Source organism: Battus philenor, unplaced genomic scaffold (genome assembly GCF_028537555.1).
Source record: "Battus philenor isolate CCGP_79_NKW_IND1 unplaced genomic scaffold, ilBatPhil1.0.hap1 SCAF_3, whole genome shotgun sequence".
NCBI lineage: Eukaryota > Metazoa > Arthropoda > Insecta > Lepidoptera > Papilionidae > Battus > Battus philenor.
This window is the reverse complement of record NW_027181693.1, coordinates 12941052-12955993: the sequence shown is the minus strand read 5'-3', so window position 1 is coordinate 12955993 and position 14942 is coordinate 12941052. Positions and strand designations below refer to the sequence as shown.

Below are 14942 nucleotides of genomic sequence, written 5' to 3'. Positions count from 1 at the left end.
CGTAATCCTCCAAGTACCGAGCGAGAAGAAGCGGCCGTTTGAACTTTATGCGAACTGTGTATACAAAGATTACGGTTTTCATGTTCACAGATGATATCAACATTTTCCCGAAAAGTACGTAAAATAAAAAATTAAAATCTTTTTTTTTGTATACCGCCTACGCGGCAACTGATAATTCAAAAAAAATTCTACTGATCTATATTGAGAGTCTGCTCTAAACTTTGTAGCCGTAGAGACACCGAGATATCGACGGATTTGACATAAAAACAATTGACGTAAAGACGAGAATAAAGGTTAGCTGTCATTTTAATAACGAGGCCAATCAAGCAACGCCTCTCGAAAATAATTCAGAATATTTTAAATTACTTTGGACACGTTATGAGAAAGAAATAAGACGCTATGAAGAAATTGTTGGTCGAGGTAGAGGTGATGACTTGAGATTTAACAGTTGCTGAGCTATGCGATGGATGGATTACGTGATGATCCATCCTTTGAATTTATGGTCGATTAGTATATCAAGAGTAAGAAACGGAGAAGAATATGTAAGTATAATATAATATGTATATGTATTACATAATGTAGTGTTTTATTATTGTATGTAGTGTATTATATAATGTGTATATGAACATGTGCGTGTATATAGTGGCATATATATATACGTGTCACTATCTCATACTCCTAAAATCAACCAGATTATCTTTTGTTACCTAGCTCCCGCTGAAAATATACACGGTCGGTAATTTTAATGAAAGTCACTTTGCTCCTGTATCATTAATTTGCGCTCGTGTTTAATGACGTGGTTACGCACAAGTGGCAATAAAATTCTGACGCGCTTAATGATCCTTCATCACGATATATTTTCAATATCCGTTAAAAGATCGTGTCTCATAAATGAAGATTCTAAATAATTAGTATAATCTATTTTTTTATTTTCTCTGTAGTTTTAATGGAAAAAAATTTATACGAGAGTTCTGTTTTGGACGATGTGGTTCAAGTTAAATATTCTTAGGTTCGTATTTCAAATAAAGTTTGTTTGTTTCTAAACTTTATCTATTTAAGTATTTAAAAAAAATTGGAATAAAAAATCTTCAGACTGAAAAAAACAAAACGTATACAAACATGCAAAACGTAATTTTTATTAAGTCGTGATACTTTTTATTACCGTCTTGAGAATTTTTATGCCCATTAATTTTTATACATTTACTTAAATTCCATTTAATAAGGATAGTTGCAGACAAGATTAATAGGATGCGATAAATTTTACTACTGATGGATACTAATAAAAATTCCGAAAAGTTCCAAAAATCGTTTATTTTTTTTGGTATTCAGAAAAACATGCCTTTATTAAGGAAAATCTGGATAAAGACATACAAAAAATATGTACTTTTCAATCTAATCAACATTTTCAGAAACTGTCGATATGCTTTTCTTTAGATCTAACCATGTCATACTGTTGTTTATACTATAATAAAAAAAAACAGATCTCATATTTCAGGTCGCGGAAAGTCGCTGAATGTAGGCAAGGCAAGACCTTATTGTTCTCATCTTTGGGAGAGGCTTATGCCTTGCAGGGGGCGTCCATCGGCTATAAAAAAAGGAGATACCAGAATTTGGAAAACCAGTAAGGTTTGACTGATAAAAGATCTTTAAATTTGACTTAAAGCCTAAGTTTCAAATAAAAACAAACAAAAACAATTTATGTTTAAGTTATAAGAATAACGAATAACGTTTTGATTACACTGCAAAAAGCAGCGCTGTCTGCCGAGTGAAGAATTTGTTAATTGCCTCATTTAGGCTTTGGAAATATCAGACAAATATCGCTACGTCAAAAAGTTTTCGTCAAAAACAAAAAACAATTTCGCTAATTATAGCAGAGTTTCATAAATAACTACCACCTTATTGCCGGCTCATCAATATAAATTTTTAACTTAAAAATATCAAGAATAAATTTCTATTCTAATTTACGGTAAGTATTTTCAATATAAACAGTTTACCAGGTCTATTTTAGTCAAATCTTGATTATGCAGAGTTAATTTTCAGTCGCGGGTTCGATATAAGCCGTATCCGTTATGTAATAACTACAGCTAATAAATGTTAAAGGAAAACGTTAAATAAAAGTCAGAGACGCTTAAAGACTTATTCTACTTAAAAAGAGAACGGTTTCGAAAGGGTAGGAACATATTTCGGAACGAAGATTTTTGATAACGCTATAAAGAGTGATTGTTTTTCTACAGACCTGACTTATGTGCTTCCTAAATGACATTTGGAAATTCCTCGGGTTTTACGGTGTAAGGCGTCGATAGCGTTTAACTTAAACAACTTTTATAGTTAACAATGCTATATAAGATCCCGAAGGAGTCGCCATGCATAACATTATTTACTTGGACAGCAGTGAAAGTCGAGCCAAAAAATTAAAAAGCGAGCTCCTTCAAGAGAGACTTTCCAATTTTCTATTAAATCGTAAAAAAATCACACAAAAGACATGAAAATGCAAATATTTTAATATATAAAAATATTAGATAACGCAATAAAAATAAATAGACAGAGTAACACTTAGGTCGCTCTATCAGATGCTTCATGAAGTTACCTAACTGCAGGTGTCCCGCGAGGATTGATCTCGGCACGGGCTGATACCGGTTAGCATTCAGATTCAAAAGTTCCTGATCGAGTCGAATCTTGATTTAGTCGATTCTAACAACCGGGATAAATTCTTTTCGCCTTTTGACTTCACCGACTTATACAGGTGATTCGTAACATGTTTAAAGGCTTTAAAGGAGAAAGTATATAGCAAATTGAAAAATCAATGGCTGCAGAAATAATAATGTGATAAAAATAACATAACAAAAAGAATTTTCAATATTCAGATTACTACATTATACATTATTATTGGTCGCATTTCACTGATAAGCCATATTATTTCAGAGTGATCACTTTATATAGAATGATTGAAAATAGACGTAAAAGCTAAAAGCTTCAAAGCATTTTGCATACAAGTGAGCTATGCATACTCTCCTTAAAAGTTTTTACACATATAATCAATCACCATGTATACCACACGTGATCTCTTTGAAAATCTTTTCTTTTTCATTTCGTTGGTCATTTGTTTTACCTTTCGTCACAGATTTTTCTGGAAATTTCTATTAAACTTATAATATAAATAAAGTAAATTTCACGTAAGATGATCGAAACGTTTTTTCGGCACTATGTATTGTTTTCCACCAATGCGCTATCCACTCACTACTCACTTTTTGATATTTTTTACGCCTAGCGATTCATTTATCGGTGTGCCGTGTTCCGTGATATCAATGTACACGAGAACATTTCATAAAATTTTAATAACCACACATTATGATAGTTTTTATATTATTAACTTATTCAATTAATGTTTTGGGCAAAATATCGATATTCAGGTCTAAAAGCTAAGTAGTGAATGTAAAGCGCATTTGTTGTCTAAGTATACACCCTGTCGAAAAATGAATGGTTTCCAATAAAAATGGTTGGTTTGTGTATTATTATATAATCAAATTAATTGTCGTTCACTTGCTGATCCTGCAACCTTTGTACTGTCAGAAGTAATTGTCTTGTCAGTATTTCAGAGTAATTACTTTAAACTAGGGTGATTGAAAAAGGTGAAATAGCATTAAAGGTTTTTGCAGAGGAATAAATTGTACATTTACTTCCCTTTAAAGCTTGCATCACCTATAACCAATTACAGTTTATTTACAGTCAACAATTTTGTGGTTTCTTTATCTATAATTACACATAGTATCTGATATTGAACTGCAATTTGCATTTGTAAATGTATGAAGCGTTCGAATATGAAATTGTAAAAACTATGTATGTTTTTAAGATCATGTAACTTAAAAAATTTTTTGTATACTTTGTCAGAGCCGAAATTATGGGCAAATGTCGATAAGAAGTGATAGGTATCAAATTCGCGTTTCAAATTCTTATAGCCATTAAACTTGACATGCTTTTAAAGTGGCACCCTCCTCAGTCGATGTTATAGATATTGAAAAGTAGGTCAATAATATGACGTTCAAGGTGATAGCCGTCAAAGCGGGGAAATGACTTTACGTCTATCCGTGCTTTTAAAAGAAATAAAAGGAAACAAGGTGAGAGAAGGTAAAAGCTTCGTAATTTTTAGAATACGCTTGCTTTATGATATTACTTAAACAATTTTTGTTATTGTTTATTATTTCAATAATTGCTCACATTATATACATAAAAGGACAATCATCTGAAATATTACAAGAGTTTCTTATCAATTTTGAAATTGTAGAATTCCAAAAAAACAATGAGAAGACTCTCCCATAAATCAACGCCAAGCCTCAATCAAACACAGTTTTTTTGTTCTACTGATCTAAATAACTCCTGATCCTATATACGAGGGTGGATTGAAAAGTACTCGGCCTAACACAGATCCATTCAATTCTAAAAATCAAATCTTCCCCCATTATTTAGTTCAGTTCAGACTAGTTCATTGTGTGAAGTTCGAAATCTGTGCGATAATTAGTTGTGATTTTATAAATTTATTAACAAAGTAATCGGACATAATTTCCGCGAATGGAGCAAATCGAGCAGCGTGCCGTCATTAAGTACCTCCATAAGAAGGGGCTATCATCAAAAGCCATCCATGATGACATGGTCAGTACATTAGGCGATTGTGCTTTGTCATATTCATCCGTCAAAAAATGGATAGCAGAATTTAAGCGTGGTAGAGAGAGTGTGAAAGATGAACCCCGCTCTGGAAGGCCTTCGACGTCAACTACTGACGAAAATATTAAAAAAGTACTTGATTTAATAATGGGAGACCGCAGATTAAAAATTAGAGAGATAGCCGAGACTATAGGCATCTCTTATGAACGAACTCAAAACATCATTGTCAACGAGTTGGGTTTCCACAAGGTGTCTGCGAGGTGGGTTCCGCGACTGCTTTCAGTTGAACAAAAAAGGACGCGGTTGACTATTTCACGCGACTGTTTGGAGTTCTTTGAAGCCGATGCAGATGATTTTTTGAATCGTTTTGTTACTATGGACGAAACATGGGTTCATTACTGTACACCGGAAACCAAACAACAATCAAAACAGTGGAGAAGACCTGGTTCACCACCCCCTAAAAAGGCTAAGTCGATTTTGTCGGCAAATAAGGTGATGGCTTCAGTATTCTGGGACTGGAAAGGTGTGATTATAATTGATTATCTTGAAAGGGGTCAGACTATAAACTCTGATTACTACTGTACCTTACTACGTCGTTTACGAGAGGAAATAAAAGAAAAACGTCGAGGAATGCTCAGAAGAAAAGTCATGTTTCATCAAGATAACGCCCGTGTTCACGGTCAGTACAGTCAATGGCTGAAATTCACAACTGTGGCTTTGAACTGTTACCGCATCCGCCGTATTCACCTGATCTGGCACCATCAGACTTCTTTCTGTTCCCTAACCTAAAAAAGCACTTGAGAGGTCAAAGATTTTCGACAAACGACGAGGTCAAAGCAGCTGTAGACGCATATTTTGACTCTAAGGAAGAATCATTTTTTTCAACGGTCTAAATGCTTGGAAGGGAAGGTGGCAAAAGTGTATTGAACTTGATGGTGATTATGTAGAAAAATAAAAATATAACTGATTTAGTATGTGTTTATTTTCTTGGTTAGGCCGAGTACTTTTCAATCCACCCTCGTATATTGTCATATGTACAAATTACATATTTATTACAATTATAATAGAATTGGTAAAACTTTTTCCCTTTAATTAGCGTCAAGCTAAAATCAAAAAATGTTTTTATTCTACAGATCTAATATACTACTATATTTATATTACAATTACAATACAATTCGTACAAATTGTATACATGCTTCTCATAAATCAACGTCGAGCTGAAATCTGTAAGGCAGGTAGTGGCTAACCAAAGAAAATTTATTATACAAATCTCTACCATGCATGTTTAAAATTATTGCCATCAAAAACGTGAATGAATTTTGTGCATCTTGTTATATTATTTCCGTTATCACTGCAAATAAGTACTTTATTGTTTTTTTTTTCACATTACCCTTGAATAATCTTTCTATACATGATAGACAATAATACAGTAAGGGCATGATTTTGTAAGATAATAGCACTTTTCTTCAGACCGTGTATTCAACGATGCGATATTAGTTTTTTTTTATAATTTTTCTTGGGTTTATTACTTACTATTCTACCGAATTTCGGTTTGACGTCGATTTATGGGAAAATCAGTGCCCGACTATAATTTTATGTTGCGAATTTAGATGGATATAGTAAACTGTGAAAGCTCCCTCACGTCAAGAATCTAAGATTCTAGGTTACTCCTATCGGCGGTAATTTGCATACCAAGCTGCCTGTCAGCATTACAAAATCATTAAAGGCATTTTGCTTAACAATTCATTAAATACAGAAGCATATTCTAACTTTTAATTATGCTAAATATACACAGTAATTGGTTGTCACTATGAAATCTTTAAAGAGTGAGTTTAATCATTTTTCATTTAAATTGTTTAAAGATTTTACCAATCACCAAGTATAAAGTGATCATAATGAAATACTTACAATAATTTTTTTTCTTTTGGACTACGAAATGTCAATAATTTTTGACAGTATAAAGTCTACAGGGACAAAAAGTAAAAATAAATAATCTTAATATGAAGTATTCCGAATTTAGGAAACGTTTTTTACGCATTACGTTAATTATTACTGTTAAATATTGCAACATACATCAAATGATAGCAAATGAGCCTTATTTTCACTCTTTAAAGCTTTTACAGCTATAATCAACTGGTGGTTGGTTAAAATAATTGTTAAAAAATATCTTAAATATCGTAATAAAATGTTTTTAAGATAATATTTGCATCAAACACCCGGAGATAAGTAATTTATCTATCCCGTTCGCATAGCGTTAACCGCTTTGAATAACATTTAAATATTCCCAGACAAATTCACGCCGCATTTCAACCGAATCTCGCCCGTGAGGGTGTTTGAAATCCTTTTTAAGAAGACCGAGCTTTCATTATGCTAATGCGTTGTATTCAAGCGGTGAATGAGGCGTAGGTACAGAGGCTTTCGCGTGATAAATTCATACAGACCCGCATGACGTTTCCACCCCAAGGCACACGTGCTTCGCGTATTGGTCGATTGTTTGGGGTCAGTAAAGCGCCAACATCTGTTTGCGTCGCTGGTCTAAAGGTTAAATCGGCATTGCGTACATTTGAAATGAATGGAGTTCTTTTGTACGTACTTTATTATACATTTTCACACGGTCCGATTCAAACTAGACAGACAGACAATGGTAGTTTAATTCATCATATAAGTACGGATATTTTTATATGTTTTTATTTATATGAATGTTTATTTTTTTCATATAGCGTTGCCTATTAAACTTTATTTAAAAACTTATTAGGTCTGAGTAAAGTATCTTCTTAGTCTCTAGAGGAGGAATGGAAAGGCCTATACACAGTATTTTTCTGCGAGATCGAATTAGCTATGAGGAGATCCGCGGAATGGTAAGTTAAAGTGGCAATAGACAGGCCCATTAGCGCGCAGAACAAATGGTCGTTGGGGCCTTAAAGTTGTGAAGTGGTTCACCCACAAAAATTACAGACGACTTTGTTAACGGATGACGCTGGATTCAGTCCACTTCCAACCGGACATTTTGGAATTGAAGTCTAGAAAATAATGATTGATGTTGTAAAGTGAATTATAGGAATGAATGAAAAACACTGAGTAGCAAGAAATAAATACGTTTAAATTTATGATGTAAATAAAGAAGCCATCCATCGTCTATGATAGGAGTTGAACGAAAGATAACTAAAACGGAACCATGAAAATACCGAACATTTTGGAATTCTGTGGGGTAGACCTTAGCAGGGGACGTTTTACGACAGAAAAGTCGATGACAAAAGTCTTTTAAAACTTTATAAGTTTAAAGGCTGCAAGTTAGTTTGTAGTTTTACCAAATAAAGATAGATGTGAACATTAGGGAATATATACCGTCGTACACTTCGTCATAGTCACTAAGCATCATTCCTGCTTCCTCTCTGCTTTCCCTCGACTTGGGTCGTTTAATAGTTATTTCGCCGTACTGAGAGCATTCCTAATAGTAACGTGGTGAGAAAGTAAGAGAGAGATAAAAGACGGCCATTATTATACATTACAATATTCTTTTTTTTTCTTCGTCTAATAAATTCAGAAGTTTTACGCTATATGAGGAAGGGATAATCAAAACTAAATGTCGTTGTTTTCAATATTTGTGTAGTGGATTTATAAATGCTTTAATGCTTTTTGCTGACAAATTTGCAATGCATTTAACCCCCGTAAAATTTTTACACCTATAACTGATCGCCCTGTATACACAATATGGGTGACAACAGCGGCTATCAAAGAAGACGATACATAAATATTATAATACAATGTAAATAACTACGATGTTTTTTTATGAATAAACTTTGAATCTGGTCATAAAACTTGAGAAAACTCATCCCAACCTATAAAATTGACATCAACGTTCGAATTTTATACGGAACGCCTCTATATCTGTATCTTGTACGACCTTCATGGAAATAGACTGCTCTTCCCGCAAAGGTCGGTAAAACTCCCGCTACTATTCTATTACTAGATGTTATCATAAATGGAAATTGTTTGTTACAAAGATGAATGGCGTGCGAATTTATAATGGTATAACTTCAAGAAAGTTTCTATTTAGTTAATGATTACTTTTATCTATATGTCGAATTGTTATTCTTTACATATGTTTATGAATAAGTAAAAAGGATCCCTGAGAATAAGGCGGTGACGTCTTACAGACCGGACTTGTTGTTTTCGATAACATTGAGTAGCCTAGTCCGACAGGAATCGAAGTACATACAGTATTCGAAAATTACTATTGCTTGGGAAATATATAAGGTGAACACGTACTACTGCTGTATAGCTAGGAATAAATTCATAATGAATTTATATTACGTGGATATTACTGACGGCTCCAATGAAATACCTCTATAACCTCCTGAAGGTTTTAGATCCGCAGAAGAATCAAAGCTACCGATGTAGCTTGAAGAATTCCTCGTTTGAAGTGGCAGTGGCCGATGGCCGTTAGAGCAGATAGGTTTTTGAGTGGCGACCATGAGCTTGTAGACGCAGCGTGGGTTAGGCTGCCCACTCAGTGGACCGATGACATAGTCGCGAGAAGTCGCTGGATGCGGACAGCGCAGGACCGGTCATCGCGGCGAACTTTGGGGGAAGCCTGTACCTTGCAGTAGGCACCCATCGGGTGGAAAGGATAAGAGCGAACATTGAGACAAGGTAGGGCCATTTGAAATTTAGCTAGATAGGAAAACGAGTAAAGACGGTGAAGGTAAATCTCACAATACATTACTAGGACGCCAAATAAAACCTGCTAAGCAGAATAGACACCGAGCACCGTAGCTGGCCTTTCTCTTTGCAATGCGATGGACACAGTACCCGCACGGAATGGCTATAAAATTACGTATCAAAGATACAACAATTCACAATTAAAATTTACGTCCAATATACATTTATATGTTTTATTCAGATCTATCTCGCCACTGATATAAAGCATAGATTATTAGATAAATTATCCCGATGAATATCTTTCTCTTCAATATTTTGATATTATCATTAATATTTCTCTTCTTTTTCTTTAATCTTTTCTTAATGTAATGATAGAATTTTCCAGTCTATTTTTGTAATTGTTTATCACTTTTTCATATACATTTGTTTACGTATTAGGTTTGTAGTAAGGTTTTTATTATCTAACTAACCTTAGAAATAATTTAAAAGATAAGGTTCAAAAAGATTTTTTGACTCTCAAATAAATGAGTTCAATTTAGCTTTAAGCCATATTCATCCTGAAAGAGGCTCCGTTAACAATTTCTCAGTTATTTCAGTCGCTCGAGAATAATTTACTTCGCACATTTCGCTTTCGACGAATAAAAAAGTCGTTTAATTAATCTCGAAACAAAGTTTATTTCTTTAGGCCATATAACATCTTGTTCAATATTTAGATACAGCAATTTAATCCTTATGAACTAAATTAGAAATATCGCAACGAATACAAAACAAGTGTTGTTATTTTACATTTTCTCGGCATTATTGACTTGTAAGTTATAGATTCACGCGCTATTTCTGAGATAATTTTCACCTGACCCTCGTCACTTCGTAACGCTTTATGAGATTTAGATACCTTTATATTCTTTAGGTAATAATTTCATGTTGTCTATTTTGACATTTTATTTTTTCAAGGACTTTCATAGAACCATTATTATTTACGTCATAATTTGAGAACGACTTTATTTTTTTGTTCTTCTATCGAATTTTTATATAAGACGTCTCCTTCAACGACTATACTTAATACAACATATAAATTAAGAACAACGACTTTATAATCAAATTTTGTATTCGCACCACGGTGGTCAGCCCAGATGGATTCTCCAAAAAAAAACATTATGTTTTAATTTCTTTTTAATTAAGTAAACACTTTTATTGAAATACAACGCGTTGTGAGAAATCTTAAAAGTAGGCGATCCGCTTATCTTCGTAGCACGTTGGCTTACTGTGTACGGTGTTGAGAGATTAAAAGGCTTAGCGGTGACCTCATAATTCAACACCCTTGATAATTCTAAACATGTTAGGATTATTTAAAAGAACCAGCCAGAGAGAATAGCAAGAAGTATATTTTTATGAAAAAAAAATTATTCCGCTAATAGAAAACAAATACAAAAAAAAAGATACTAATCGGTCTTCTACGCCGTAAATCTATGAAAGAGACGACTTACTTTCCCGAACTATGTACTGTTTGTACACTATTATTTCTTTACTACTGTAAAGACATTCGTTTACAAAGGAAAATAGCAGAACACATGTCCAATGGACTTTGTATGGACCACGGAAACTCAGCATCGGATGTTCACCAACGTGGTGGACAAACAACCTAGTTAAAGTCCTCGGAAGACGCTTTACGGTGGTCGCTTCCAATTGATGCTGCTAGAAAACTGTGGAGAAGACTTATATCTTGTGAGACTGTGAGACTAGATGTACTACGGCTGACATGATATGAAATACCCACTTTTTAATATTGACACTATAGAATAAAAAAAAGTAATATTTTATAAGGTCCATGTCAGTGTAGTTTTCAATACGTGACTGATTTTCGAACACAATAGACAATCAGAAAACAAAAGTGCAATATCGCGCTCAATGTATCCCTGAACATCCACAAATCTTATTTGCCGCAAATAATGTATATTTTTATCGTATAACAGGTAAAATATCTTTCTACTTTTTCTGCCAGGGTTACAAAATAGTTCGTGATGAGAATGGGAAAGTAGAAATTCATTCAGGACATTCCATTTATATAAATACTAATTTTTGGAAATACTATCAATAAATAAAATTAAAATACCAGAAATTAACGTGAACTAGACATAAACGAAATAGTTTATCTGCGAAAAATCTACCCCATATGGTACTTGTTTAGTGCTTATTTAAGCGTTAAGTTGAAACGTTTTAACAATTACGAAATTAATAAGATTATGGCAATATAATTATTTCGAACGATTAAACAATTATAAGATGATGACAATTTAAGTGTGTTGCAACATTCTAAATTCTAGAAAAGCTTAAAAGAACGTTGGCATGGTAGCAGAAACCACGGAAAAGAAATGATTTATTTATATACGTTTCACAAAATACGAAAGCGATCGAAGAAACTTCTTTTTTTTCACTATATTATGGTGTAAAAGGTATATTGGCAATGATATGACTAAAAAAAGTGGGAAAGTTTCACAAATCTTGTTGAAAATCCTAACGACCTATTTTTAACCGTCTGTTAGGCACATTTATTCATATTCATAAAGCAGGTATTACAGAAGACTACCGAAGAATTAAGGTTGATTTACAACTCAAAGATTGGATTGCTTACTTCATACACAAACTTTGTTTTGTGTTCAGTGCATATATTAACAGATATTACTTAAGTTATAAAATAACTTTATGTAATACTTATTTGTTTCTTACGGATGTTCTTCAGTTAAATTCTTTATATTTCAAAATGTATTGAATAAAAATATATTGAATAATTAAATAATGTACATGAACGATTAAAAACCATCTAAATCAATGTTAGTAACACATTTTCTTCGTGAACTTAAAATTAGCATACCTTTGTAAAGTTGTAGTAATACGTGATTGGAAACATTTCGAAATTGTGTTAATACTTGATTGTAATGTTACTTTATTAAGATACATGTTTTATATATGAATATATGTATATAAATACGTACATATGTACTATATATTATACATATATGTGTGTGTGTGTGTGTGTTTTGAGATGACTGTTTTTAGAGATCGGGTCATTAGTGCATTTAAACCTTATTAATACAAAAATATAAATACTGGAAGTAAAAATTACAATTTTGCAATTAAATCACAAAACATGTTTAAAAAAAATTTCCACTAGATATTCGAAATAACTGGTCCAAATTGGAACAAAAAGCTATTGATAAATGTATACATTTTAGTTAAACATATTCGGTTGGGTCAGGTAAAGGGCTAATTCGTATTCATAGTTGATGTCCGCTTACTTAATTAAGAAAACTAATTATTTAAATTTAAGGTGCGTAATTAAGGATTTATGTCTTTTTAGATCGTTTTTAGTCTTCGGTCTTTTATAATTAAAAAATAAAATTTACGTTATCATTGTTAAATATTATCTTTTGATATTTTAAATTTAAATATGTAAAACTAAATAAGATAATCGATTTAAAATACACGACATGTAAATTATTATTACATATAAAATATGATTTAAATGAAAATTGAAAGTGAAACTTACGTCTTCGCCAATTCTACCGCGCGAAAATATTATTTTTCCCTGCGGTACTTTAGGCATTGGCAGCTTGCTTTCGAGTCCGAGCTTATACCATATCGGTAATCCATTTTTTGGTACAGCGCCCGGAGGTTTTGGTATCGACTCTATAACTTTCTTTAGCTCAGTTGGTTTCCGTAAAGTCATTAACGTGATATCAATATCTGCCATTTCGTCGACGGACGCGTCGGTCGTTTTTATCGATGACATGTTTGTATTTTATGTAAATGTTAAATAAAAATTATAAAAAAATAACTCGGCGCACGTTGTATGCGTTCGATGATACTCTGAAATTTCACGTTTCTCCGTGACGTTCGTTATTCAGACGTCCGGGTGGCGTTGATTGCTTTTTAATTGCCATCCAAAATGGCCAGCGCTGAGCTGCGCGTACAATGCACATTCCTTCAGTTCATATTAATATTGCAACACTCAACTTTGTTTACGTTTCAGTACTTTTTGAATACCTTTTCACATTTTTTTTATTAAAGGTTCGTAAAATAATTAAAAGTAAAAATTAGGCAATGACGTCTATCGAAACTGACAACTCTAAAACAAATCTTCATTCATACAATTAAATAGTGTTTTGATACATTTTTAAAACTATAAACATATTATTTTCAGTGTTTAGTTTATAAAAATTATTAAACGATATTATTTTGTATATTTATATACTATCATATAGGCATCTAATGTACTATGAAAGCAAACAATATTAACGAATATAATAATAATTTCTATGGCATCGACCAACGAGATTGTTATGATTATGTACATAGACAATCATAACAATCTCGTCAATTTAATCACGTACAAGTCAAAAATATATGTAAAAAACGAAATCACCCTTGTAAGAAATAAGGTATTGGAGTACTCACGTTCGTGGTATAGCCATGTAAGCCACAAGAAGATTTTATTTTTCAGTTTGTGTAAAATCTGTTAATGAAAAAATAAATTAAACTTTTTTACGTAGTTTTATTCATTCGACTTTTCTCTACGAGATCGAATCAACAATGAGGAGATTCGTAGACGAACCAGAGTGATCAAAATAGGTCAAGGAATTGGCAGCTGGCAGGCCAAATATTTTGCAGAACATATGGCCACTGAGGCAATAAGTTTCCAGCGATTAATAGTATCCAGTTACTTCCCGCGGGGGTTGCGGCCTTAACTGTGTAGACGGCCCAAATCATTATTCATCCACACTTAGTTAGCATGCTCGTTGGCAGTACTTGTGAATCTTTTGGGCCCAACGGGCTTTGGTTCCATGAGCGATGTGTCCCGCCCACTGCTAATTCAAAAGAGAAATTCTTCAAGCTATGGTTGGTTACTATGGCAAAAAATTAAAAAAACGTTAGAATTGTATATGTTACAGTAGAGTAGGTGTCACATAAACATATTTTTTAAATAAAAATTTAAAGCAAATGTTATTTAAAATTATATATATATTCATATGTACATAACTATAGAATATTACCCCCTCAGGTTTATATTTTTAATATCGCTACTTCGTGCAATATCCGTCTACGTTGTTAGACTCGCAATAACATCGCCATTGAATTTCAAGTACACTTACTAACTTGAAATTCATTTACCGTTTGTATTAAAGACTATTGAGTTCACGTTAACTTCCAGCTATATCAGATTATTAATTCAAAGTGGATTAAAATTGGAAATATGATTGGATTGAGGTTATTATTAACCTAAACAGTTTGATTATTGGTAAAAAATTGTTGTAACCAATAGATTCAATTGATTATTTGTAATTTCTTTTCTCGAGGTCTTTCAAGTAAGTCTTGAGAGCTTCTCCGAAATTGACATTAATTACTTTGAACATTAATTCAGTGGACTTTTCATGAAGAGTCTTTAGGAGTAGAAAACGTTACTCGACATACGTCGTCTGTTAACAAGAAGATTATTCTCCTCGCTTATTATGGCATTGACAGCGAGTCGCTGGTTAGCAATCAGGTGATTGAATGCAGCTTCAAGTGTGGCAGATACAGATCTACTAAACAGAAGCTTGAGATATTGAAACGGATTCTTTAGACGA

The 14942-nt window shown here is 32.9% G+C and overlaps 1 protein-coding gene across 1 annotated transcript in view; it reads right to left on the bottom strand.

Moving 5' to 3' along the window:
• The window catches only part of LOC137926728 (plectin-like), a 42742-nt gene extending 29634 nt beyond the window's left edge, over nucleotides 1-13108 (bottom strand). Inside the window, exon 1 of the mRNA XM_068770414.1 lies at nucleotides 12866-13108. Coding sequence (XP_068626515.1) covers nucleotides 12866-13108 — 243 coding nt within the window. The remainder of the gene's footprint in view (nucleotides 1-12865) is intronic.
• Between the last annotated feature and the right edge of the window lie 1834 nt (nucleotides 13109-14942).